This window comes from Rana temporaria, chromosome 2 (genome assembly GCF_905171775.1).
Source record: "Rana temporaria chromosome 2, aRanTem1.1, whole genome shotgun sequence".
NCBI lineage: Eukaryota > Metazoa > Chordata > Amphibia > Anura > Ranidae > Rana > Rana temporaria.
The window spans coordinates 92,748,368-92,775,673 of record NC_053490.1 but is presented as its reverse complement, the minus strand read 5'-3'; the positions used below and the strand labels follow the sequence as shown (position 1 = coordinate 92,775,673).

Genomic DNA, 27,306 nt, shown 5'->3' with positions numbered 1-27,306 from the left:
CACTGCTCGCTCCAAGCCGGGAGACGAGTGATCTATGACTAGGAGGTCGTCCAGGTATGCTAGGATCGTGACCCCTTGGATCCTTAGTTTGGCTAGGATTGGAGCTAGGACCTTCGTGAACACCCGGGGGGCCGTAGCCAACCCGAAGGGAAGCGCCACGAATTGGAAGTGACGCGAAGCCACCATGAAGCGTAGATATTTTTGATGTGGCTGATAAATTGGAACATGAAGGTAGGCATCCTTTATGTCTATGGACGCCATGAAGTCGTCCTTTTGGAGTGTGGCAGCTGCTGACCGCACGGATTCCATCCGAAATGAGCGGATCTTTAGGTATGCATTTACCATCTTTAGGTCCAAAATTGGCCTGACATCTCCATTGGACTTCGGGATGATGAATAGGTTGGAGTAGAAACCTAGTCCCTGTTCCAGGACTGGTACCTCTACTATTACTTCCTGGGAAAGTAGATGATTTAATGCCGACATTAATGCGGCTCCTTTCTCCGGATCGTTTGGAATCCTCGACTCCTGGAAATGAGGAGGAGGAAACTTTAGGAAATCTAATTTGTAGCCCGTGGCCACGGAAGACCGTACCCACTCGTCGGGAATGCTGGCTTCCCAAACCTCTGAAAAGAGTCGCAGCCTTCCCCCCACCTTCGTGGGTGGGGGCGCCCCTTCATAAGGTTGGCTTGGGTGCTGGTTTTGCTGGTTTGCGAAACCACTGCTTTCTGCCTCTAGCAGCCTGTCCTTGAGACTTGCTGTTGAAGCCGAAGTTTGCTTTCGCAGGAGGCCGTCGATACTGTTCGGCATTAAAGGGCCCCTGCCCAGGGGAGTACTGTCGTTTAAACGCAGGCCCCTGAAACTTCTTAGTTGGCAAGAGAGTACTTTTGCCGTTTGAAATGGTCTGAATGTATTTATCTAGGTCTTCTCCGAAGAGTCGTCCTCCATAGAAGGGAAACCCTACCAGGAGCTTCTTGCATGGGGGCTCGGCCTCCCAGCTCTTTAACCATAAGAGTCTTCTCATATGGATAAGGGATAACGATAAACGTGACGCTTGCTGGATAGAATCCTTAATTGCGTCTACCGTAAAACATATGGCCCTAGGGACATCCGAAAATTCTTCTGCCTGCTGGGCAGGAATAAGTTTAAGCATCTGCTTAATTTGATCCGATAATGCTTGAGCAACCCCAATCGCAGCCACAGCTGGCTGTACTACTGCCCCTGCAGTAGTGAAGGAGTTCTTAAGTAGTGCTTCCAAGCGTTTATCAACTGGATCCTTGAATACCTGTATGTTTTCTACAGGGCATGTTAACGACTTGTTAACACATGAGATGGCTGCGTCCACTACAGGAGTAGCCCATTTCTTGGAAAATTTATCTTCCATAGGATATAGGGCAGAGAATCTTTTAGGTGGTAAGAAGATTTTATCTGGCTTGTTCCAATCTTGGAACAAAACTCCCTCTAATAGAGGGTGGATCGGAAACACTGCATTGCTTTGAGGCGCCCTCAGTGAGCCCAAAGCTGAAACCGTCGATACCTGGAGATCTGGTACTGGCAAGTTGAATGCATTATGGACCAAGTCCGTTAAGGCTTGAATCCACCAGCCCTCCCCTTGGGAGACTGCTCCAGACTCCACTGTATCCGGATCTTCGATCCCTGAACCTACTTGGTCCTTGTCCAAGAGATCGTCCAATTCCCCTGAGGAAAGGACCTCCTCTTCTGAGGGTCCACGCTCGGGCGACGGAGATCTAATCCGTTTACTGCCCCGCATAGCTGTGGCTATCATTTTTCCCATTCTTTTCTCCATCTCTCTTAAAGAGGTGAGTAATACCTCGTCCGTGACCATCTTAGGGTTGGACTGACCCGCGCCAGCTCCAGCCCCAGATCCCGATGGCCCCAAGGCTCCCTGTGGGGAAAGCAGCGGCATAGCTTTGTCCGAGACCTCAGACTCTCTGGGGGAATCCCCACCTCTTGTACAGTCTGACCCGGATGCCATGGTACAATACCGAGGTACACCTGCTACTTATTTGTACTTGGAACTATAAAAGTTAATTGCCCAAACACCTGTTTGGGGGATAAAAAAAATGCTTCCTCTCCCCTAGATGACTTTTTTTTTTTTTTTTTTTGTTTTTGTTTCAAATCCAGGAAAGAAAAAACATTCTGTCCCCCTGAGTAGTATTGCAAGAAAAACTATGAGATGGAAAGAAACAGCCTATTTCTAGGCTTGAAAACAGTCTTCTGAAGACTGCAATATTCTTTTTGGCCACTGTGTGTCCTCGGCGCCCCGTGCTGCCGCTCTGGTCTTTCCTCCCCAGTTCCAATGTATCGAATGAGCTGTTTGGAACGAAAAGGAAGGGCCGCCCCTTCCTTAAACCACTGACCCGCCCTTCCCCCCTCAGCTAAACGGCGCGAATAGCGCCTATAACACGTGAACGCGCGCGCGCCCGCCGATAGGGGGGGGGTGGGGGGAAGGGAGCCTCTCTGCTCCAGCTGGAACCACGAGGAGGTCAGCGTTTTGCCTGAGGAGGAAGACTGATGGAGCATCGCCTGGAGGCTTGCAGGTAAGCATAGCTCTCTGACACACACATACACTTTATATTACACAGGCCCTACTCAAATGCTTTTCCAACACTACAAGGGAGGTCACTTCTTATGGGGAAAAAATACACATAGAGCCATCCTATCATTAAGATATGTGACTAGCTTGCCAGATGCAGCGCATAACTTTAGGCATGTCCCCTGTGACCCCCCAGAAAAAACCTGCTAAGAACCAAGTTCCGCAAGTTTTCCCCTCACTTACCTGCTCCATGCCGCAGGACTTTGCCAAGCAAGAGGCCCAATCTTCCCCCATCTCCGTGGGGATGTCTAGACCTTCAGGCCCTGGGTTCCTATGAAGGATCCACTGTCCTGGGCCCATATAGCACTCTGGCAACAGAAACATTAGGCACCCAAAGGTTTCTAAGTTCTGGGCCCAGGGTCCAGCTCTCTAAAAAGAAAAGCATTATGGGCTATACCCCAAGGGTTTGGGGTCCGGTTACTGACCACTTTAGCGCTGAGGCCTTTGGACAGAACCGGTTAGCTCACCTAATCCCAAGGATGCGGAGGCAAGCTAAACCATGACCAACACCTAAGACACTGGCGTAAAAACTGAGGTACTCCTCCTATGGGAGGGGGTTATATAGGGAGGGGCATTTCCTGTTTGAGATTGCCAGTGTCCATCACCTGAAGGTACTCCATATAACCCATATAGTAATGAATGCCGCTCTGTGTCCCGTGATGTAACGATAAAGAAATATCCATTTTAAATGCCATCTGCTGAATAACTGCACTCAAGTGAATCCTTAATTCATAGGTACCATTTTAACGATGAGTGCTATGCAAATAACTTAAGAGGAGCTGCAGTCTGCTCACATGCAATAAAAACATCTTTGCCATTCTGAAGCTTCCCTCCAACCACTTTGCATATTATTTTATATATACTTTGATTCTGTACTTGCCAAATATGCTGCAGAAATCTCCCTCTACCAAGTCTGGCTGCAGCCATTTTAAATGTGGGCAGCTGAAGCTGCTGCCTGTTCACTTCCTGGATTTACACAGAGGCACACCTCATTTGCCCTCTTATGATTCATCCCCCCTCCCTTCCTGGCAAACTCTCACAAGAGTGAGAGAGATCTGTGCATGATGTCATAAGCCTAGGCTTTTTACCAGACAAGAAACAGGAAGTGGGCTGTATAAGGTATTTACTGGCAGCAAAAAAAATGTTTTACTATCCAAAGTTAAAAACAAGGGCAGAAGATTTAATAGATGGAAAGATGAAAAATGACTGAAGGTATACTTTAAAATAGATGCAGCTTAAAGGAAATAAAATGCACTTACCCTTTTCAGTGTCTGACTTTATTGTAACTAAAGGAGAAAGAAAACAAAAAATAATTAGATTTGTCTTGCCAATATTGGGGTAAAACATTGAAATTTCAACCAAATAATCCAACAGCTGTAATAGTCAATTACACACTGCCAGCTCATATCCTTTGTGTCACAGTGATGAGAATCCCCTGCCCACCATGCACAGACGGGATCCTGAATAACAAATCAGCAAAACCTTGGCAGTGCCAAGGGAAATGGCAGGAAGCACAGTAAATGCAACTCTGAAAGCCTCAGTTGATATTTGCAAAACTCTTCTAGGCTGTGCTACAGTAAAATGGCCAGATTTTTTAAATGAAATCCGGACATATTTTTTTTTTTTTACTAGTAATTGCGCCAATCAGTGACTCTCTGCCTGGTCACCTGCCTCACAGCCTGTTAAGTCATACTCTCCAGGCCCCGGCTACTACTGGGTGGGGAGCGGAGGAAGATCACTCCGTCAGGGAAGGCAAGGAGATAAGCAGGCAGGCAGCTTGGCCTGGGACTTGAGTTAAGGCAGAACATCATGCAAGCAGAGCTGAATGGGCATGCAACCGAAACTGAAGAAATAGTCCCTCCGCTCCGACCAGCACATGATCATCAGAAAGGGGCACAGATAATGGAAACAAATAAACCCCCTACGCTAGTAGGAGCGGCGGAGCGTAATTCAGAATGTATTTTTAATTCTGCACTGACTGTCTTTGAAATTGTCCTAGCCCTTGTTCAAATCCAATCTGGGGACAAAACCGGGGACAGACTTGGTCCGGGGACAGTGTCCTCAATCCGGAGACTGTCCCCGGAAACCGGGGCTGTCTGGTCCCCCTATGCTACAGTGACACAAAGAAGTATGACCAACAGCTTCCAGTTATCTGCTACATAATCCATAGCTTGATCAGATTTTTTTCACAAGTTCACTTAAATTTTCAAACATACACTTACACTTACTAAAGACTAGAGAAAAGCATGCAGGTTAACGTACACAAGCATACATGTGCATTACACTGGGGGCACTTTAATGCCTATGCCAATCCTATACAATATGCAGTGTGACAGGAAGTCAGGTAAATCTGTGGGTGTTGTCACAAACGGGACATACATTTCTGCCTTGCTTAGACAATACACTAATCATTATTAGGCGTCGGCCGCGAGACGAGCCAGACAAGATCTAAGGGCGTTGAAAGACTCCAGCTGTTCAGAGTGAGGCAATTAAGGCCTCTATAAGAAGTCCAGAGAGTTACCACTAATTGGCTTCATCACTCCTAAAGCTGTGTGAGTAGGAGAGCAGTGCCAGAAAGTCTCCTGATGAGGTGAGGAGACCATTGACTTTTTCCTGTGTTATAAATATCAAAGGACTACTGTTTGTGCTGTATGTCCAGCATTGTCTGCCCAACGCTAGGCTGAGCCAGACTCCTTAGATAGGTTCCTGTGTGGAAGGTAGACGCCCAGAGTGGCTAGGATTTATTTTATGTTTGATTTTGTTTATGCTGTTTGGATGCTTGCAATTATTTTCCAGCAAGATGGAAAAATAAACCAAAAACTTTATTTTTCAACTGTCTTCGACTGCCAGTCTGTATAAAATCAGTGTGTGGTGAACCCAAGCAAGGGGTCACACACCCTGCTACCGAGCTAACCCCTCACAGCAGTTAATAAAACACCTCCACACTGAACATGTTCAAGTTTGATTTATATACTCAATGTGCTGCTACATAAGAGCCTCTGGGAGGTCTGCACTGGTTTTTAGCAAGTCTAGTCAGTTCACGGGTCAAATCACCTTCTTGGAGGGTGGGGTAATGTTCTAGTAAGTGCTTAGTGTGTATACTAAATATACATGCACTGTATATAGGTCTAGGTTTCCATATTCACAGGCTTGTAGGAAGTGGTGTACAGCTTTAATGACATATTTTGGCTAACCTTCAAAGCTGAATGATATACTTGTCATAGAGGATAATACTATGGGAAATCCCCATGTACACCAAACACTGCCAGATTCCCACCCGCTGCATACACTATGTAAGAAGTAGCAAAATTTACTTCTGTCTGCTGCTCAGTAAGATTAAGTCAGGCCATTCATATGAAATGTTTTTCACAGAGTACTACAGTAAATATAGGATTTGCAGTCCAAATACAATAGGCAATTACAGCTGCAGGAAGACCAGCCCCGCAGTCGGGTTGGCTGTGCACAGAGGAGATGGAGGAACATCCGTTCCCCCATCCCCTCTTTGTAGAACGAGGCTGCAAGCGTAAAGGATTTTGTCACTTTCAGTTTTGGCATGTGCTTCCTTGGCTGGTACCGGAGGAGGGATCAGGGGTGCAACAGACCCATGATCTCTTAGAAAAGAGTATCTGATTCTGCACACAGTTATCACAAGGGATTTTGTTCATCCCTTGTAAAAGCAATAAAGATGAATGAAAAAAAAAAAAAAAAAAAAAAAAAAAGGTAAAAAAATGTGTTAAAAATGTAAATTAAGTAAATAAAACGTTTTTTATAAAGCACCTGTTCTCAAGTGAAAATGAATACATGCACATAGGACCCACACGCATGTGAGGTATCACCGTATAGGTCAGATTGAGAGTAATGAATCTAGCGCCAGAGCTCACGTTGAACACGAAACTAATAACCTATAAAGGCTTTTAAAGCATTACCCAAGGACAATTTTAGGCAACGCAGCTTGTCGAAAAGTTCCGAAATTCAAACGTGCGTTCAAATTTTGATCTTGACACTTTTGGTATCCATTTCCTTGATGCAACAGCATCTTTTATATTATACCAAATAACTGGGTATTGTATACAGTAGTGTTTGTGTGCACAAAATTAAAGTGTATTTTTTTCTTAAAATTTTAATTTGATAAATAGCTGTGCAAATATCGTGCATGTACCAAATCGCCATTTTCGCCACAACACCACCATTTTATTCTCCAGAGCCTTTGCTTTCAGAAAATATATAATGGTTGGAGGTTCAGAGTAATTTTGTAGCAAAAAATTGCCGATTATATCATACATATGCAAAATCTATCAGCAAGCGGTTAAGGTTTTTTAAAGTGGTTGTAAAGGCACAGGTCTTACCTTCCTGTATTTTATGCAAGAAGGAAAAAACCCTGTGTGCAGCAGCCCACCTCAGGCCCGCCCCCCCAATACATACCTTTGCCCCATCTCTATCCAGCAATTTTGCAGGAGTATCTCAGCTGTCCAGGACTTCCCTCCTCATTGGCCGAGACGGCAGCATGGCGCCAATGGCTACCACTGCTGTCAGAGTCAGTCAGCCAGCCAATGAGAAGAGAAAGGGGGCTGGGCTGCAGCCCTGTGTCTGAATGGACACAGGGAGCTGTGGCTCAGCTCAGCTGCCCCCATAGCAAGCTGCTTGCTGTGGGGGCACTTAACAGGAGGGAGGGGCCAGCAGCACCAAAGAGGAGGATCTGAGCTGCTTTGTGGGAAACCACTACACAGAAGCAGGCAAGTAAGGCTTGTTATTTTTAACAAAAAAACAGATGAGACTTTCCAATCACTTTTATTAAAGCTGGATTGAACATAAGTGACAACATATTTCTGCGGGTTTGTGTATACACTGTAGAAACGGAAAGTCATCTTCACTAAATGACTTGCACAATACTTAGTTTCTACCAATATGCTACACTAACAGCAGTTAGCTGTGAAGCTCTCCAGTACTTCGTAACTTCCTGAGCACAGTTATAAATCACAAGCCCACAGTAGCAAGACCTATTGTTTGCAATTCATAAAGCTAATGCAATAAGCCATTATAATGTATTTTAAGATACTTATGTTAAATCTGAGGTTTAGTATCGAAAGAAAAAAACAAAACAGCACAAGGGACATTACTTATCATGAATGAAGAGTGCCCCACAAGTTGGTTGTCCCAGTACTAGGTAAAAATCTAAAGTCCTCGATCCCCTGGATACCCCAACAGTGCTGATCTTAAATAGTATGAGCGGCTGCAGCTGTCATAGACAAGTGTCCAATGGCGACTATGCCCATCCCTTTAAGTCCGCCCAACCCCTTGGCTCCATCCATAGAAGCCATTAAAGCACTCTATGGAGGACAGGTGGATGAATGAAAGGTCTGCCTCCTCCATACAGTGATTATTTTTGTGGGAAGAGACAGTACGGCTTCTGTGCATAGGTGTGCGCACAGGGTGTGCCAGGGCACACCCTAATCACCCTGTGTGGCACATATTCCCCCTGTTTAAACCCCCGATGGTTTAGCAAAGCCCCCTAATGTGGCTTCTAAAAAAACGTTTAAAACTAAAAAAATTCTAAGAAATAATAAAAAACAAAATAAAAATAAAACTGACGTCACCATCCACTGCTCTACTGACACCAATGTATATACACATGCATGTGTTTGAGCTTAAAAGGTGCACACCCTAATGTAATGGGTCAGGGCTCGACAAAATCCGGGCGCCCAATCGCAATTGCGACAATAAATAGTGACCTGGCGCCCATGAAAGCTCAGGCCTGTAGAAGGCCGCAAAGCCGCGGGCCCGCACGGAGACACAGGATCCTTCTGTGATCTTGTGGTGCGCCATCTTGTGGTGGCCGTTGGCATTACAAGTAAAACAGCAATCCAGCAATTCTAATGTGTTTTTCACTGTTTTCACTGCCATCTCCTTCCCTCTAATTAGAGCCCCCAAACATTATATATATTTTTTTATTCTAACACCCTAGAGGATAAAATGGCGGTCGTTGCAATACTTTGTCACACCATATTTGCGCAGCGGCCTTACAATCGCACTTTTTTGGGGGGAAAAGAATATTTTTTTTTAATTAAAAAATAAGACACCTGTAAAGTCAGCCCAATTTTTTTTATATTGTGAAAGATAATGTTACGCCAAGTAAATTGATACCCAACATGTCACGCTTCAAAATTGCGTCCGCTCGTGGAATGGCGACAAACTTTTACCCTTTAAAATCTCCATAGGCAACGTTTAGAAAATTCTACAGGTTGCATGTTTTGAGTTACAGAGAAGGTCTAGGGCTAGAATTATTGCTCTCGCTCTATCGATTGCGGCCATACCTTACATGTGTGGTTTGAATACCGTTTACATAAGCAGGCGCTACTCACGAATGCGTTCTCTTCTGCGTGCGAGCTCGGCGGGACGGGGCGCGTTTTCTGGCTCCTAACTTTTTTAGCTGGCTCCTAGATTCCAAGCAAATTTGTCAAACCCTATAATAGGCTGTGCACACCTATGGTTCTGTGAATGGAGCACGGGGGTGGAAAGGGTGGGTATAGTCAGCACTTGACATCATCATTGCCACCAGGTCCTACTAGGTACCGGTATAAACTAAAAATAGGTCAATAGGACTTGGTTTACCTTTTTTTTTTCCACAAGAAAAGACTTGGTTTACCTTTACATGTTATATAGATAGGTAGGATGCGAACAGCTGAAACCATATGTATTTGATCATATTTAAATATCTAAAAAAGGCAAAATCACAAATACAAGCTACCTACAACTACAGAGATTGTTGCAGCTTTTGTGCAATCAGAACAAAGAATCAAGGTAGTGATACTGCCAAGGTTACTTGTGTGCTCTATTTGAATGTGATTTCAGGTTCAATAATGGAAAAATCTGGTTTACTTTTTTAATCATCTTAGTCTCATACCCCAATAATCTAGTTCCCTTTCCCCCATGTGGTGACAATATTTCTTGTTATTGTTTTGCTATACCGCTGTATGCACTTGTCATTGAAACATGTTATGTATTGTATTATCTGAATCCCCTACCTTGTAATATCTGTTACTTTGTATAGCACCACAGGAGATTACAGTGCTATGGAAATCAATAATAATAATTATAATGTTCTGAGAAGAAGGAAAAGGTGCTTCCTGGCCAAACGCTTTCGGCATGATAGCAGCATCAATCTTCACCAGATCATTAGTGTGTATACAGACATCATCCTGCATCTTCCTGACTTCCTGTGTCAGCAGATCTGACAGTTCTTTCTACTTGACTCCTGGCTGAGACACCTGTCACCCGTCCGAACGCATCACTTTCACATCAGCGCCTTTTCCTATTAGAGATCATGTTCGACATCCTCAAAGATGAAAGAATGAGATCGCTAATCAAGAGGAACATATACCGATTTGACAACAATATCAGCATTCAGTACATTATCATTAGTCATCAATACCTGCTAATACCACTAATCTGACTCACTGAGCCTTAGAATGAAATGAAAAAATGCCATTGATGCAAGAGAGAAGTTATTTTGCATTTCAGTGCAAAATGTACATAACAGGTGGTTAGGTGCAGATTGTTCCCAGTTAACTGTGTGTATATAATAATAAAAAATAATAATAATAATAATAATAATAATAATGTGTCTATGCCAGTATCGTTTTTTTTTTTTTTATATAAATGTTATTATATTGTATTTCCACTTTCTCTTATACTTCCTCCAAGTTGTCCTTAAGGTAATAAAGCCCTGGAAGCCGACAGGCCTGAAAATTTCATCCTGGGGGAACATGGTACCCCTGTGCTCGGAAGCTCCGGGTATTTTCAATGGATGAATGGAGCTGCAGGGGAGTGCAAACAAAGGCAAGTATCAATGGGTGAAGGTGGGCTTTCAAGAGAGCCTGTCACTCTGCCTAAAATGGGAGAAGTGTCACATGCCCTTTAACCACTTAAGGACCGGACCAATATGCTGCCCAAAGACCCAAGGGGTTTTTACAGTTCGGGACTGCGTCGCTTTAACAGACAATTGCGTGGTCGTGCGACGTGGCTCCCAAACAAAATTGGCGTCCTTTTTTCCCCACAAATAGAGCTTTCTTTTGATGGTATTTGATCACCTCTGCGGTTTTTATTTTTTGCGCTATAAACAAAAATAGAGCGACAATTTTGAAAAAAATGCAATATTTTTTACTTTTTGCTATAATAAATATCCCCCAAACACATATATAATTTTTTTTTTCCTCAGTTTAGGCCGATACGTATTCTTCTACCTATTTTTGGTAAAAAAAAAAAATCGCAATAATCGTTTATCGGTTGGTTTGCGCAAAATTTATAGTGTTTACACATTAGGGGATAGTTTTATTGCATTTTTTTTTTTTTACTACTAATGGCGGCGATCAACATTTTTTTTTTCGTGACTGCGACATTATGGCGGACACTTCGGACAATTTTGACACATTTTTGGGACCATTGTCATTTTCACAGCAAAAAATGCATTTAAATTGCATTCTTTATTGTGAAAATGACAGTTGCAGTTTGGGAGTTAAACACAGGGGGCGCTGTAACATTTAGGGTTCACTTTGTGTGTGTTTACAACTGTAGGGGGGTGTGGCTGTAGGACTGACATCATCGATCGAGTCTCCCTAATAAAAGGGATCACTCGATCGATGCGCCGCCATAGTGAAGCACGGGGAAGCTGTGTTTACATACGGCTCTCCCCGTTCTTCAGCTCTCCCCGATCGGACCCCCGACCCACGTCAAGCAGAGGACGTACCGGTACGTACATGTGCCTGTCCATGCCATTCTGCTGACGTATATGTACATGAGGAGGTCGGCAAGTGGTTAAAAACCAAAGCAGCTATTGGGGCTTCTTCGTTTTCCATAAGGGTAAAGGGGTTGTAAAGGTAAAAAAAAATCTCCCTAAATAGCTTTCTTTACCTTAGTGCAGTCCTCCTTCACTTACCTAATTTTTCCATTTTGCTTTTAAATGTCCTTATTTCTTCTGAGAAATCCTCTGTGGCAAAGTCGCTTGGTTTTTAGCAGAAATAGCGAAAAATGCAGCGCAGCAAAGTCACCAAAATAGCAATAAATACGTCTTTATTGCATCCAAAAATACATACAAACAAAAAGGCCTACTCCAGCTTAGGAGGCGAACTAAACAGTAGTGTCCCTCACTACGGGTTACTGGAGCGGCTATTCCGGCCTCCAGTATAAACAAACAAAATGATAGTTCGATATAAACAATAAGTTCTGACAGACCTTGTTCCTCAGATATACAGACAACCTCCAGTCTGTCCATCCAGCGCAGCCTGGATCTCACACTGAGCTCTCCCTCTCTCCAGTCTCTATCAGGTGCAGGCTAATTAAAGCGGTTGTAAACCCGCATCAAAATTTTTATTTATTTTTTCTCCTGCAAGGCAAAAGTCAAATGAGCTAGTATGCACCGCATATTAGCTCATTATGAAATACTTACCTCGGAACGAGGTGTGTAGAACTTACCTGGTCCACGCCGAGCGAGATGTCCTCTTGCCTGGCGTGTTTTTTCCGGGTATCGCCGCTCCAGCGCTGTGATTGGCTGGAGCGGCGATGAAGTCACTCCTGCGCGTGCGCGCGGGAGATTTAAATTCGGCAAGGTCCGGCGGCTGCCGGTCCTTTCGCCGTAGATCGCCACGGCGCATTGCGAGGGGAATATCTCCTAAACCGTGCAGGTTTAGGAGATATTCTCCTTACCTACAGGTAAGCCTTATTATAGGCTTACCTGTAGGTAAAAGTAAAAAAAGTGGGTTTACAACCACTTTAATAGGGAGAGAGAGGAGGTTTACCTGTTGGGCCAGGCTTAACCCTCTCCAAGACAGGGAAAGCTGACCTTTCCAACCTCTCACTGACATACCTAGAATCATGTACCCTGTCACAGCTCACTTCCTGTTCTTCTGTCTAACTCCACACAGTAGTGCAAGGCTTTCTCCCTGGTGTGGAGTGCTGTGCTCGCCCCCTCCCTTGGACTACAGGAGAGTTAGGACGCTCTCTACGTTGCAGATAGAGAAAGGAGCTGTGTGTTAGTGGGCGTCCTGACTAGGGTTGCCAACTCATCCCTTTAAAAACAGAACACATATTAATTACACAGGTTCTGAGGCTAATTTAATGCAAATAAGGCACCAAGTGAGTTTAATTACCTCCTTAATCAGCCACAGAACCTGTGTAATTAAAATGTGTTCTGTTGTAAAGGGATGAGTTGGCAACCCTAGTCCTGACTCTCCTGTAGTCCAAGGGAGGGGGCGAGCATGACACTCCACACCAGGGAGAAAGCCTCACATTACTGTGTGTAGTTACAGACAGAAGAGCAGGAAGTGAGGATTTCTCAGAAGAAATAAGGACATTTAAAAGCAAAATGGAAGGATGAGGTAAGTGAAGGGGGACTGCACTAGGGTAAAGGAAGCTATTTCGGGAATTTTTTTTTTACCTTTACAACCCCTTTAACAAAGAAATAAAAAAATACTTCTATATAAATTTAGTACACAATATTTCAGGTAGACATAAAATGGGTTTCCATCTGATAAGGTCTGATGTCTCCCTATCCCTGAGCCGCATCAGACAAGGGTGGGGGAAAGACAACTGCTGCTAAAAACAGTCTGCTCTTCAGTATGACTATGTGAGAGAAGAATAATTTAAAATTAAAAAGTAACTTACAATGCAGAACAATCCCTATTAAACAATGACTTACAGTGGACAACAATCTCCATTTCACCATTAAAGAATAACTTACAACGTAGAATTACCATTAGAGAATAGCATATCAATATTAACTAAATAACAACTTAATAGTGTGAATCCTTTAATGACATAAATTCTGAAATGTGTGGGTTTGGAAGTCCACAAGCTATATCCACCAGTTCAGCTGCCAAATTCCTTTCCTGAACAGGAATCTGCTCCCACCCTCCAGTAGGGGGCGAAGGCAAAAGATGGGTCAGGGGTTTTACGATGGGTTGCATGGGCAGCCTGTCTTTTAGGATACACTGGAAGTAGGCGTCTGTTCAAGCAAGGACGTTGGAAGCCCAATAGAAGATGAAGGCTATAGTCTCAAAGTCTCTCAGACCCCCACAGGGAAGGAACATAATGCTGGAACAGGTGCATTTGAGCCACTACCTCCTGTGTAATGCCTGGTAAGCCTCAAGATAACGGCACGCAGCCTGGGAAGTCTCTGCAAACGCCATGTATAATCCATGCGAAAAAGAGAGAAAGGCTGGTGCCATGGAAGTTGGCTAAAACATTGTTTTGTTATTGCAGGTGAACAACAGTCAAAAAATCCAACGTGTTTCGGCCATCAGGCCTTAATCAGGCCATGATCCACCTGCGATGACAAAACAATGTTTTAGCTGACTTCCATGGCACCAGCCTTTCTCTCTTTTTTGCAAGGAACATCATGTTACTTGCTACTGAAAGCATCTGCACTTTTCTCTAGTTAAATAAAATCAGCTGTCAGATAACTCATCTGATATAATCCTAACAGTATATAAATTATAATGTGGTATCTAAATTGTAAATGATTCTTTATTGGTGTAAAAAAAATAAAAAAAAAAAAAAGGTGGATACCCTGTGCTGCCAATAATAAGTGAATGGGAGCTGCCAACATGGCTCATTTGAAGAAAAAGCAAAAAGTAAAAGGAAAATAAATGTGTAGCGCTCAAACTGACTGTCAATAATGAAAATCAATTACCAAAAAATGTGAAACACATAGCAATTATAAACAGAATGTGCATCAACAACATACAAGTCCCATATTGCAGGAAGTAAATATTGTGACGCTGGGCACGTGGTGCAGTTTGAACTGTTGCGCCTATGATTCTTTAATGGTGAAATGGAGATTGTTGTCCACTGTAAGGTATTATATATAATCCAAACAGTCCCAATCAAGGGAATTTAGGGAAAGCCAACTGGAGGGCTAGAGCTTGTGTCTTCTATGCATAAAAAACGTAATGATACGCAACTAGTGCTTGGAAGCAAGTAAACCCATAAATACCCTAAAAGGTTAGAAAAGTAGAAAGAACATCAATATAGAGAGGCATGAAAATGCCAGAGTACCTTGTTCTGAGAAGAAAAAAGAAAAAGCAAAGCATGGAAGGTTGTGCGTAGAAGAGAACAGTAATTAAGAAGGATTTTATTAACCTGCCGGATCAATGTTGGCACAGACGTGTCAGCTGAAAGCAGTGTGGCTGACCCCGCAGACATGAAATCATTGGCTAACCCAGGAAAAAATATAATATTGGGCAACTCTCATCTCACATGTATGAGAAGCATTACTCTGAACTGATCCAAGTGTGCCTTTCCATGGTCTCTAAACCTCAGTAGAACAGCTGGGCAGCTTTATTTCCAATGAACGGCCCCCCTGAGTGGGAGGGTATCAGCACAATGTTACTCCAACATACTGATGAGTCCGTGACACTGAGAGCAAAGCTTATTTCTATCAATGTTCTACCAAACTTTTTTATTTATTAACACTGAGATGTGCAGGAATGCAAAGTATAATATTTTTCGCAGATCAAAAATTCACTTCTTCATACAGAAACAGAAAAGGTCTTCTAAGACCTTCAAGACATCATCCGTTGCAAGTTACACACAATGTAATTGAAAGAAAAACACTCACAAAACACATTTATCAGCTCTTTTGCCACATCCTTGGATACTAAGCAACATCAAAATGTAACAACCTCTTATCTCTCTGCCTTTTCTTTCCCTGTGCTCTGACAGCTGTCATCACGTTTCCAAACCAAAGTCAACATTGCTTTCTCCATGTTAAAGCCGTCTATGCCGGCACGGTAAATAACGACAATGACTACGTACAATGAAGAAAACTGCTTTGTAGAGTTTTTGGGAGCATTTTTCTGGCAAGGCTTTTTTCAAGTGCTTTCTTTTTCCTTTCTTCGTGTAATGTAAAAACACTAATCAAATGCCAACGTTCCTAAACTGTACTAAAATGCTAATAGAAGCCGGCACAAAAACACGATCAACATTTTTCATCTAGTGTTTTTTTCTTTATTGAGCTTAAAAAACAGTGTGTATGGAGCCTTAAGTTGTTAGCTTGCTAACTAAATAAACCAGTGTGTCATAACTGCTTAAGGACCGCCGCATGACTATTTACGTTGGCAGATTGGCACGGCTGGGCATCTTAAAGGTACATGGATGTACCTGTACATCCATGTGCCCAGCCGTGCCAATCTGCTGAGGTAAATAGTCATGCGGCGGCGCGCGACCCGGTCCTGTCCTCCAGGACGGCGCGACCCGATCACCGCCGGTGTCCCGCGTTCGGGTCACAGAGGAAGAACGGGGAGAGGCGAGTGTAAACAAACCTTCCCTGTTCTTCCTAGTGTGGCTGTCCGTGATCATCTGTTCCCTGTGTTAGGGAACGACGATCAGTGACGTCACACGCACAGCCACGCCCCCCCCACAATAAGAACACTCCCTTAGAACACACTTAACCCCTACAGCGCCCCCTCCTGGTTAACCCCTTCACTGCCAGTGTCATTTTCACAGTAATCAGATGTGTCCGCCATAATGTCGCAGTCAAAAAAAAAAAAAAAAAAAAAATCGCTGATCGCCGCCATTAGTAGTACAAATAAAAAAAAATTAATAAAAATGCCATAAAACTATCCCCTATTTTGTAAACACTATAAATTTTGCGCAAACCAATCAATAAACGCTTATAGGTAGAAGAATACGTCAGTCTAAACAGAGGGGAAAAAAAGTTTTTTATATATTGTTTGGGGATATTTATTATAGCAAAAAGTAAAAGATATTGAATATTTTTTTAAATTGATGCTCTATTTTTGTTTATAGCGCAAAAAAAAAAAACACCAAAAGAAAGCTCTATTTGTGGGAAAAAAAGGACGCTAATTTTGTTTGGGAGCCACGTGGCACGACTGCGCAATTGTCAGTTAAAGCGACGCAGTGCCGAATCGCAAAAAGGGGCCAGGTCCTTTACCTGCATATTGGTCCGGGTCTTAAGTGGTTAAATAACAAATGCATGAACTCGGCAAAAACATTGCTCTAGCGAGGATAGGTTCCAGCCTTGACAGCTTAGGAAGACCCTAGTGCAGTGGTTCTCAACCTGGGGTCGGGACCCTCTCGGGGGTCAAATGATGATTTGCCAGGGGTCACTGGATCTTGGGCTGTTCTTGAAACTTGCACCGCCATCCTTTTTGCGGCCACCCAGCAGGGCTTTCCCTGGAGCCTGTGCCACCCACTCAGCCTCTTTGCAGCCGCCGGCCCATTCAGTTCACAGCATGGCTGGGGGCAGAGACTAGAGGTCAGCTGACTGGTGAGGAATCTGAAGTGGGAGGGGCTGGAGGAGACCCTATCCCCTGATTTTGGAATAGGTGTCACCACAAAGTCGGAGACACAGTTATTAACATGAGTAACGTGATTATAGTTGCCATTAAAAGTCCCTACTACAGTTCTCAGATCAGCAGATGACCTTCATCAAGAGCACCCAAGTTGGCCGATCAGAACTCCCCCTCTGCATTGCCACTTATCCCACCCCCCAGCACTGCCACTCATCCCATTCCCCCCACCCACCATGGAGTAAGAGAAGGAATAAAAATAGAGAATACATGGATTGGCGAGGAAAAGAAGGGAAGGAACAAAGAAAAAGGGAGAGAAAGAACAAAAAAGACGGCTAGAGAGGGGGATGGGGGGAAAAAAAACAAGAAATTAGGATAGAGAGGGATAAAAGGGAAAGAAAGGAGAACAAAGAGAAAGATACATCCTAAAATGTACCATAAGGGGTTAGAATATTGTGCAAGTGGAAGGGACTAGGGCAGCGCTAAATGTCTACGGGTTAGGGGGCACAAATTACTGGTCTTGGGTGCTGACACTGTTAGGGGTCCCTACAACTTTTCAAGGGGTCACGGCACTAAAAGGTTGAGAACCCCTGCCCTAGTGACCTCTGCATCATATAACTATTGTGTTAGGCCTCCTGTACACTGCTGCTGGTAAACGGGCGTTTAGGAGCAGTTGGGCATTTTTTTCAACTGCCCCTGAACTCTCCTCTATGTTATCTTATCAGTACATGTACACAGGGTCGTTTATAGTCGTATAGTTGAGTTTAGAAGCATTTTTTTGGAAAGCAAAAACATGCGTTCAACACGGAGTCATTTAAACGGCAAATGCCTGTAACAGCTTGTAAACGCGGTAACTTTTTTCCTAATGGTCAAAAATTAAAAACGCTTCTAAAATGCAAGTTTGGCTAAACATGGCGTTTAAACGCGGCAAAACTGACATTTTTAAACGTCGGTTACTATCTGTCAATTTAAAACGTTCAGTAGAGGTTGTAAAACATCCCGTGTACATTAAGCCTTACCGTTACTGCAAAGCTTGTGCAGCAGATGTAAAGAAAGAATGGCCAAGAGTTCTTGTATTTGAACATACAATTGCAGTATTTCTACACTGCTAGTTATTGCTAGTGTAACTGTTAGAAAATTAAGACTATAAGACCATGTCATGAGAAATTATATATATATATATATATATATATATATATATATATATATACACATACATATATACATACATATACATATATATATATATATATATATATATACACACACACACACACACACACACACACACACATATATACACACAAATGGCAGAAATAAATTGCACTGTATTGCTAGAATATATTTGCGTTTTTTTTTTTTTTTTTGTAAGCTGCAAAAGGTGAAAGAAAAAATGATTTGAAAGCTGCAACTTGTATTTTAGGTTTAGCGTTCTTTTGATCACTAATTAAATGAGCAGCCGCAGTGTTTATCCTCCAATAAATCCTCTATTCCACCCACTTGCAGCCATCCCTTGGCTTCCCTTCAAACACTGCAGACCCACAAAGCTGATCCCACATGCTCCCCGCCACACATGCCCTGTTATAACACCCCAGCGTCTGACTCTCAGAACCTGATCCAAGCAAAAAGTCTGTACTCTACCAAGTGATCTCTCCCAGTCTCCAGTGACAACATATGCTCCCTGCATTTTAAGATTTAAAGAGCCTGAGGTTTAAAAAAAGATTTCATTTTGTAAATGTTAAGAGAAACCTCTGTAATTATATTCTTTTTATATACAGCCCACAGGAATTGGGTAAACTGGTTAACCACCCAATGACCAGAGTGATGCCGATCAGAAGAATGTAACTGACTCTTTTCCTATTTGTTTCTCAGCTACAACATGCTTGGGCACAGTGTAGCACTCGGTCCCTCTCTGCCCCTTGAGAGTGCCCATGGTCATAGAAGTGTGTGCTTCTGAGGGTAAACATGCATATACAGCCTGTGCTACATACTATCTCAGAAACTCAACACCAGATAAGCCATTGATCTATGCCAGCTGGTCATTGCAGGGTTAATAACCCAATACATTTTATAGTCAGGACTGCTTACACATTAAGTGAGTTTCCTTGAAAAGGCTGCTGTGTGCTTGTGCATTCCCCAGCGGTCGTTTCTAATCAGGACTGTTCTCCAGAGGCAATTGCTGAATACTCTCTCTGGAGCCCTCCACTGGTGCAGAATGCTTTCTCTGTAGTAAAATCATATTCATGGGCATATTTCAAGGAAAAGTGCAAACAATTATGGTGTGGATTCTAAAAAAAAATAACCCATAGCAACTTCTGCAAGCGGATAATAATCCCAATCCGCCCAATGACTGTGTAGATTTAGTTCAACACTTTTTGCTTTGCCTCCCTGTACCAGGGAAACAAGTGTCACAAGCCTTGGGGGCATCAACACACAAGTTCCCAGCATTGTTGGTCTGCAGGGTGCAAACATGAGCTGCCGCTATCCCCCTCCCCCCCAAAAAAATAATAAAATCATACCACAGTCCTAATATCCCAGATGCAGGGACACAAGCACGATTTGGCTCCCATATTGGGACCAGTGGCTGCCTCCATGCCGATGCTACATCTCAACAGATATGAATGGGACTGCATGCACACAGATGTATGCAACTCCTTTGCAGACTAAGACGGCCTTTTGCATGGGAATACGCATGATAACATTATATATATATATATATATATATATATATATATATATATATATATATATATATATATATATATATATATATATATAGTGACAGTAGGAGCTGCTGTCACCGTAAAATGGACAGTTTGCTGGACACAGGGTATGCACATTTGCAAGGTGCAAGACTACAGAGCGTAGATGTGGACTGGAGAAGACTGCTTTTGCAGCTTTCTCTGGGTTTTGGTAATTTGACATGAGGCTCTGTAGTTTGGAGATTCCACAGTGTCTGGGGTGGGACGGAATCTCCAACCCTGTATCCAGATTTTGTGAATGATCAGCAGGGTGTGTGTTCAGGTGAGCACAGCCTTTATAATGAGAGTGTGGGAAGACCTCATGGCTCCCAGTTGGAGACAGCTCCACCCTCCCGAGGAGTCCAGGCTTGGAAGGGAGAACCCAGAGAGTGCAGGTGTGCACTGAAGTAGCTAGAGAAGCTGGAGAGTGCAGGCTGCACTGTGAAACCCAGAGACCTAAATCTGAGGATGCTGACAGGAGGCAGGAGGGCTTCATGCGGGAGCCTGAGCAGTGGTGCTGCTGCTGAAGAGAGCCAGGTGGCTCGGTATTTTATTTTGCATGTGTGAGCCAGGAGGATGAAGTTATTATTTTGGTTGGACTTTTATTTTTGCCTTTTTAATAAAAATGGGCTACCATGCCCTTAATTATAGTTCCTGACTGGCGTGAATCACTTAAAAACGCATATACCACGAGAGCCATCAACCACCAACTTTACAATATATATATATTAGTCTTTTTTTATATCTATACACAAATGTTTTGCCTTTCATTTCTATTTTAAGCTGAATAGATTGTTTTACAAGGTGATCGTTTACAATCACTAACTTCCAAAGGAAGAGTGGTAACGTCCATCCAAGTTAGTGATGATTTCCAAAGTGTAGGAGGTCTGTACATTTTAAACAGAGCGGACAACTTTATTTCCTAAACTTACAGAGTCAGACAACATGCTACAATTAGGCCAAAAAACCCAGTGGTGAATCAAATGTTATGTTATAGAGCATACTAATCTCAGAAACATCCACTTAATATAACAATGAATAGCGCTGCAAGCTCGGATAAGGGTCTGGAATGGATTTTTATTTTGTTTTTTGGAGTGGGGTCCCCATCCCCGCCGTCAAATACATACCAGGCCCTTTGAGTCTGGTATCGATCTTGAAGAGGAACCCCATGCCAAGACCATACCAGACCCTTTTGGACCATACCAGGTCTCATACCCTCAACATGGGGGGTGGGTGCTTTGGTGCAGGGGGACTCTGCGCCCCCCCCACCCCAAAGCACCTTGTCCCCATGGTGATGCAGCAAGGGCCTCTACCTGACAACCCTGTGCAGTGGTTGTGTGGTCTGTGGGCAGGGGGCTTATCGAAATCTGGATGCCCCCTTTAATAAGGGGTCCCCCAGATCCCAACCCCCCATGTGAGAATGGGGTACATTGTACCGCTAATAATGAAAAAAGGAAGTGTAGTGTGTACTAACACTGTGACGTCACACAAGCGGGCAGGGTCTCCTTGTGATGTCATTAGATGGCCACGCCCCATAGCTATGTAAAAACTGTCCGACAACAGAGCTGACAATGGCGGGAGCCAGCGTGGGAGGAAGGCTGGTTTTATTTTTAGCGGGGAGGCAGAAGACATCTGCGGGGGGAGAAGACCGGAGGAAGAAGACATCGGTGTTGGAACCAGAGTAAGAAGACACGTTGGAGCTACAATGGGGGACATTCTTCATTTTTAAGAAAGGACTTGTCTAAAACCGTCTCTTGTCTTTTGTAATACTACACTTTTTTTGGTGAATGGGTAGGGATACAATGTACCTAATTCTCATTCACATAGGGTGTGGGGGGGGCGGAATCTAGGGGGCTTCCAGATTTAAAAAAGCCCCCTGCCTGCAGACCCCCACAACTACAGCCCATGATTGATGGGAGGCGGCCCCTGTCCCCATCCACATAGGGAAAAGGTGCTTTAAAGTGGGGGGCACAGAACCCCCCCGCTCCACTGCACCCACCGCCATGTTGAGGGGGCATGTGGCCTGTATGGTCCAAGAAAGGGGGGGGGACTCGCTTGTCCCCTCCCCTTACCTAACAGGCTGCATGCTTGGATAAAAATCTGATATGGATTTTAAGGGGGGTGGGGGCATTTTAATTTTTTGTTTGGAATGGGGTTTTCCCTTAAATATCATACCACACCAAAGGGTCTGGTATGGGTCTAATATGGTCCTAGGGGGAGGGCACACTGTTTTTTTTTAAATTTTGGCATTGGGGTTACCCTTTAAGATCCATACCAAGACTTAAAGGGCCTGGGATGTATCTGTGGGGACCACAACCCAATTTTTTTTAGTTATGGCGTAGGGCTTCCCTTCAAGATCTTTAGAGCACAAGTCACATGCGACAAGTCAGATCAGTTAAGACGATGATCCGACTTGCATGCAAATCAATTGGTTGAAATCATGCCCAAGTCGGACCAAAGTAATGCAGGAACCTTTTCAAAGTTGGGCTAACACAAGTCGGACCAGTTGAGACGGCTCCCATAGGTAACCATTGATTTTGACATGCCATGAAACTTGTGCTCTCAAATTCAGAACGCATGTCAGACCAGTGTGAACTAGCCCTCAAAGTTAGGCAGCCCATAGACGATTTTGTTTTTTCATTCAACAAGAGGGTTGGGTCAAAAAACTGACCCCATTTCCTGTCCACACAATCGAGGTGGATAGAGGAATCCTTCCTGCTGAACAATTGTGATCTTAAAGGGGAGTTCCAGCCAATATTTATGTTTATTAAAAGTCAGCAGCTACAAAAAGTGTAGCTGCTGGCTTTTAATAAACAAGACACTTACCTGCTCCAGCGTTCCAGCGACGCGCCGGCCGGGGCTCCGCTCCTCTCCCACCCTCCCCGGCCGGCGTCTTCATTGTCACTGTGGGCACCCGGCCATGACAGCTTTCGGCTTCACGGCCGGGCACCCACTGCGCATGCGCGAGCGGCACTGCGCATGCGCACGCTGCGCTGTTTGATTGGACAGGCGATTGCCTAGGACCTGTCACGTGTCCTAGGCGATCGCCTACAGGGAGGGGCTGCCAAAAGGCGATTAAGCTTAATCGCCTTTGCAGCCCCTCGATGGAAGGAGGAAGTGGGACTGGAAGTCCCCTTCTCCTGAAGCCCCCACTCCCCCCCCAAAAAATGATGTGGCATGTAAGGGGGTGAGGAGTGGGATAAGCGGAAGTTCCATTTTTGGGTGGAACTCCGCTTTAAGGCAAGAAGACCTCCCTGCAGTCAGAATACACTGATCAGTGCTGCCGGCTGACCAAAACGGCATTTACTCAACAGACTGATTGTACAAAAGTTGATCTGTAGATTGACTTCTGTACAACCACTTTCTTTAAACATGGATCCAAATTAGGCCGATGCCTGCTGGATCAGCTGAATTCCAGTCAGTGGCTTGCGCATGAAAGCCACACAAAATAATTACAGTGCCATCATCCACATACAGAAAGTGAAGGGACGATGTAAAAATAAACAAACAGTGTGTGTTTATTATTACTTTAATAAGACTAGGACAGAAAACTTGTAGAGTAACCAGTCCCAGTTGAAAAATTCCACCCTTGTAGGTGTGCCTGTCACTGCAACAGAGATCACCTTTGACATTGTGCTTCCTATACACAACACAAACAAAACATTGTGCACCAGGATTCAGATGGCCTAAATTCTGTACTGTATATGCACAAATGACAAGGATATTCACTCTGTCCCCATCCTGAATATAGACAGTGTGTGCAACTGTGCATAGAGCCATACATCTTCCATTTACAGCAGGAGGCCCAGGAGTCTTGAGAACGACAGCTTCCATCAGAGGCTTCTTAAAGGGGTATTTTGCATCAAAGAGATTCCTTTGAAGTGAATCTGTGTGAGACCTAAATCAGTTAAACTACTCCTCACATTTTATTATAGGCAATATAATGTCTTCCCTTTATTACACATTTTGTGTCCACTTTAAAAGGGGAAGTAAAGGGTTTTAGTTAACAAGCACATTGTTGTTAATTTAGTATATACTTAAAAGCTGGAATCCAGGCAGATATGAAAATAAAAAAGTGTAATTGCAAAAAAAAAAATAGTTTTGGATACGGTGGGAATGGTTAGAAATGGTCATGTTTTATAGCTGCCGAGTCCTCAATGAAGATTTCCCTGAACTTCCTTTACCCAGAGATACAAGATACAACAGACATTAAAACAAAAATGTAATATAATGCAGCTTATCAATTCCTTAATATGGCGTCTATATTTTTAGGGTCCTTTCACACCAGCGGACCGTTCGTCCGTTCATTACAAGTCCGTAAATCTGCATTGTTGGGGCTCATTCACAAAAGAGGGTTCTCAGTCGGTCTTTAGCACTGCTACACACAATGTAAGGCTTTGTTTTGACACTATTAAATAAGAGCCTTAAAATGACGACACATGTCAGTCTGATCATTTCAATAACCCACTGAAGAAATCCCAGCACAGAACAATGCTGCAGCACAGCTTGAAGGCTGACAGCTGTATAAATCCTAATCCTTTAGTATTAATCTTACTAGGATTGGAATCATCACTAGACTTCTTAGTTACAAGGACAACCATCAGTATCACTTGCATTAAGAAAACTGTAAATGGACCAGAGCTTTTTTTCTCAGAAAATAGGTGCAGGAACTCAACCACGACCCCGTTCAGATTTCACAAACAGTAGAAGGGTCTTAAAGGGGCATTAAATACCAGGATTGAATTTCATACAGAGTGCAGAGTTCAGGGGGTTACACACAGAGTGCAGAGGTGTTGCTTGTAAACACAGAAACCAGACTTCTGTGTTTACAAGTGATTGTGGTGAGCAGGCACCAAAGGGTCTGAGCCAGAGGTTGTGGAACTGAGTTCCCCCAAGTTCCCCCTGAAAAAAAGCCCTGAAATGGACATATACCCAGGGACTAACTAAGCTTCATTCAATGCACTTTTTTTGTGCTAGAGAAGCCACTGCTTAAAAATATGTAACAGCCCATACTGAAAATATGAGCATTGAGACACATGTAGAGGACAGACTACCTGCTTAGTAACAAAGTCTTCCATTCAGCCACAGCTGCAAAGGACTAGTCCACCACACACCAAAGAAAGAGAATCTGAGAACACATGCTAGAGATGAGCTGGAGAAAAGAGATGAACTCGGGTGTCCTCTGAACTTGTGCTCTTTGTTTACTCCAAGGAGCTGTAGGCCAGGTCATTCCAGCCTCCTTGTTTATGTGAATTACGGTGGAAAGCTTTAGCGAGGAGGAGCCGAGACAGCCGTCGAGGGACCCCAGAAGACAGGGTTAGGGGACACTGTGCAAAACGAGCTGCACAGTAGAGGTAAGTATAACATGTTTGTTATTAAAAAAAAAAAAAAAAAAAACCTTTGCCTTTAGTGTTTCTTTAACCACTTCCATACCAGGTACTTACGCAGCTTCCCGCCCAAGCCAATTTTCAGCTTTCAGCACTGTCGCACTTTGAATGGCAATTGCGCGGTCATGCTACACTGTACCCAAACAAAATTGGCGTCCTTTTTTTCCCACAAATAGAGCTTTCTTTTGGTGGTATTTGATCACCTCTGCGATTTTTTTTTTTTGCGCAACAACTAAAAAAAGGCTGAAAATTTGGAAAAAAAAATACGTTTTTATTTTTTTCTGTTAATTTTTTTGTAAATAAGTTTTCTCTTTCAATTACGGGCACTGATATGGCGGCACTAATGGGCACCGATGAGATGGCACTGATGGACATCGATGAGGTAGTACTGACGGGCACAGATGAGGTGGCACTGATTGGCGGCGCTGGTATGCGACACTGATGGGCACACATAGGCGGCACTGATGGGCACACATAGGCGGCACTGATGGGCACACAGGCGGCACTGATGGGCACACATAGGCGGCACTGATGGGCACACATAGGCAGCACTGATGGGCACACATAGGCGGCACTGATGGGCACACATAGGCGGCACAGATGGGCACTCATGGGCGGCACTGATGTATACTTATGGGTGGCACAGATGGGCACTGCTAGGTGGGCACTGGGCATGGATGGGCACTGTGGGGTGGCGCTGATGGACACTGGGGTGGCGCTGATGGACACTGGGGTGGCGCTGATGGACACTGGGGTGGCAGCACTGATTGTTGCCAGTCAGTGCCCATTTGTGGGCACTGACTGGCATCTTTTTTCTTTATGCTTTTTTTTTTTTTTTTTTTTTAACTTTTTTTTTTTTCTGTTTTTTTTTTTTTTTTTTTGCCCACCCTGGTGGTCCAGGGTGGGCATCCCTGGTGGTCCAGGGTGGCGATCCGAGGGGGGGCTGCGCTGATAACCAATCAGCGCGAACCCCCCCTGTCAGGAGAGCCGCCGATCGGCTATCCTCTACTCGCGTCTGTCAGACGCGAGGAGGAAGAGCCATCGGCGGCTCTTCCTGTTTACATCGTGATCAGCCGTGGTTGGACACGGCTGATCACGTGGTAAAGAGTCTCCGCCGGAGGCTCTTTACCGAGATCGGAGATGCAGGGTGTCAGACTGACACCCCGCATCACCGATCGCCGCGATGCGCGCCCCCACGGGCGCGCGCGGCATGAAATCCTGCAGGACGTTCTGGAACGTCCTGTCAGGATTTCATAACCACTTCCCGGACGTAAATCGGCCATAGGCCGGGCGGGAAGTGGTTAAGAATGGGGCAGAGGTTCACCTTCCAGCAGGTCAACGACCCAAAACATGCAGTCAGAGCTACAATGGAATGGTTTAGATCAAAGCATATTCATGCGTTAGAATGGCCCAGTCACAGTCCAGACCTAAATCCAATTGAGAATCTGTGGCAAGACTTGAAAATTGCTGTTCACAGATGCTCCCCATCCAATCTGACAGAGCTTGAGCTATTTTGCATAGAAAATGGGCAAAAATATCACCATCTAGATGTGCAAAACTGGTAAAGACATCCCCAAAAAGACTTGCAGCTGTAATTGCAGTGAAAGAAGGTTCTACAAAGTATTGACTCAGAGGGGCCGATTACAAATGCACACCACACTTTTCACATATTTATTTGTAAAACAAATTGAAAATATTATTTATTATTTTCCTTCCACTTCACAATTATGTGCCACTTTGTGCTGGTCTACTGCAGGGATCCTCAAACTACGGCCCCCCAGCTGTTGCGGAACCACACATCCCATGAGGCATTGTAAAACTCTGACATTCACAGACATGATTAGGCATGATGGGGAATTGTAGTTCCTGAACAACTGGAGGGTCATAGTTTGAAGACCCATGGTCTACTCTATAACATAAGATCCCAATAAAATACATTTACATTTTTGGTTGTAACATGACAAAAATTTGAAAAATGTCAAGGGGTATGAATACTTTTTCAAGGCACTGTATATACGATATTTTTTTTGTATTGACTATTTTTTTCCATGACAGTGGAATTACCCTAATGTTTGTAGTAGACATTTAGCTTTTTATTTATCAGTGTTAGAGTATTTTTCAGCCATTTGCTATGATCAACCAATTGCATGTGACTTAGGGAAAGTTCAGTGACAAGTATAGGTATTGAACATCTACAGTAATAGGCAAGCAACATCACTCCTCTAAGCACTAGACATTTATTACAAGAGACAGACAAAGCA

The 27,306-nt window shown here is 43.9% G+C and overlaps 1 protein-coding gene across 3 annotated transcripts in view; it reads right to left on the bottom strand.

Moving 5' to 3' along the window:
• ZDHHC20 (zinc finger DHHC-type palmitoyltransferase 20) overlaps window positions 1–27,306 on the bottom strand; it is a 130,395-nt gene that overhangs the window by 77,246 nt on the left and 25,843 nt on the right. For all 3 annotated transcript variants that reach the window (XM_040340523.1, XM_040340524.1, XM_040340525.1), the window contains exon 2: window positions 3,874–3,900. In XM_040340523.1, the coding sequence (XP_040196457.1) occupies window positions 3,874–3,900 (27 nt within the window). The remainder of the gene's footprint in view (window positions 1–3,873; window positions 3,901–27,306) is intronic.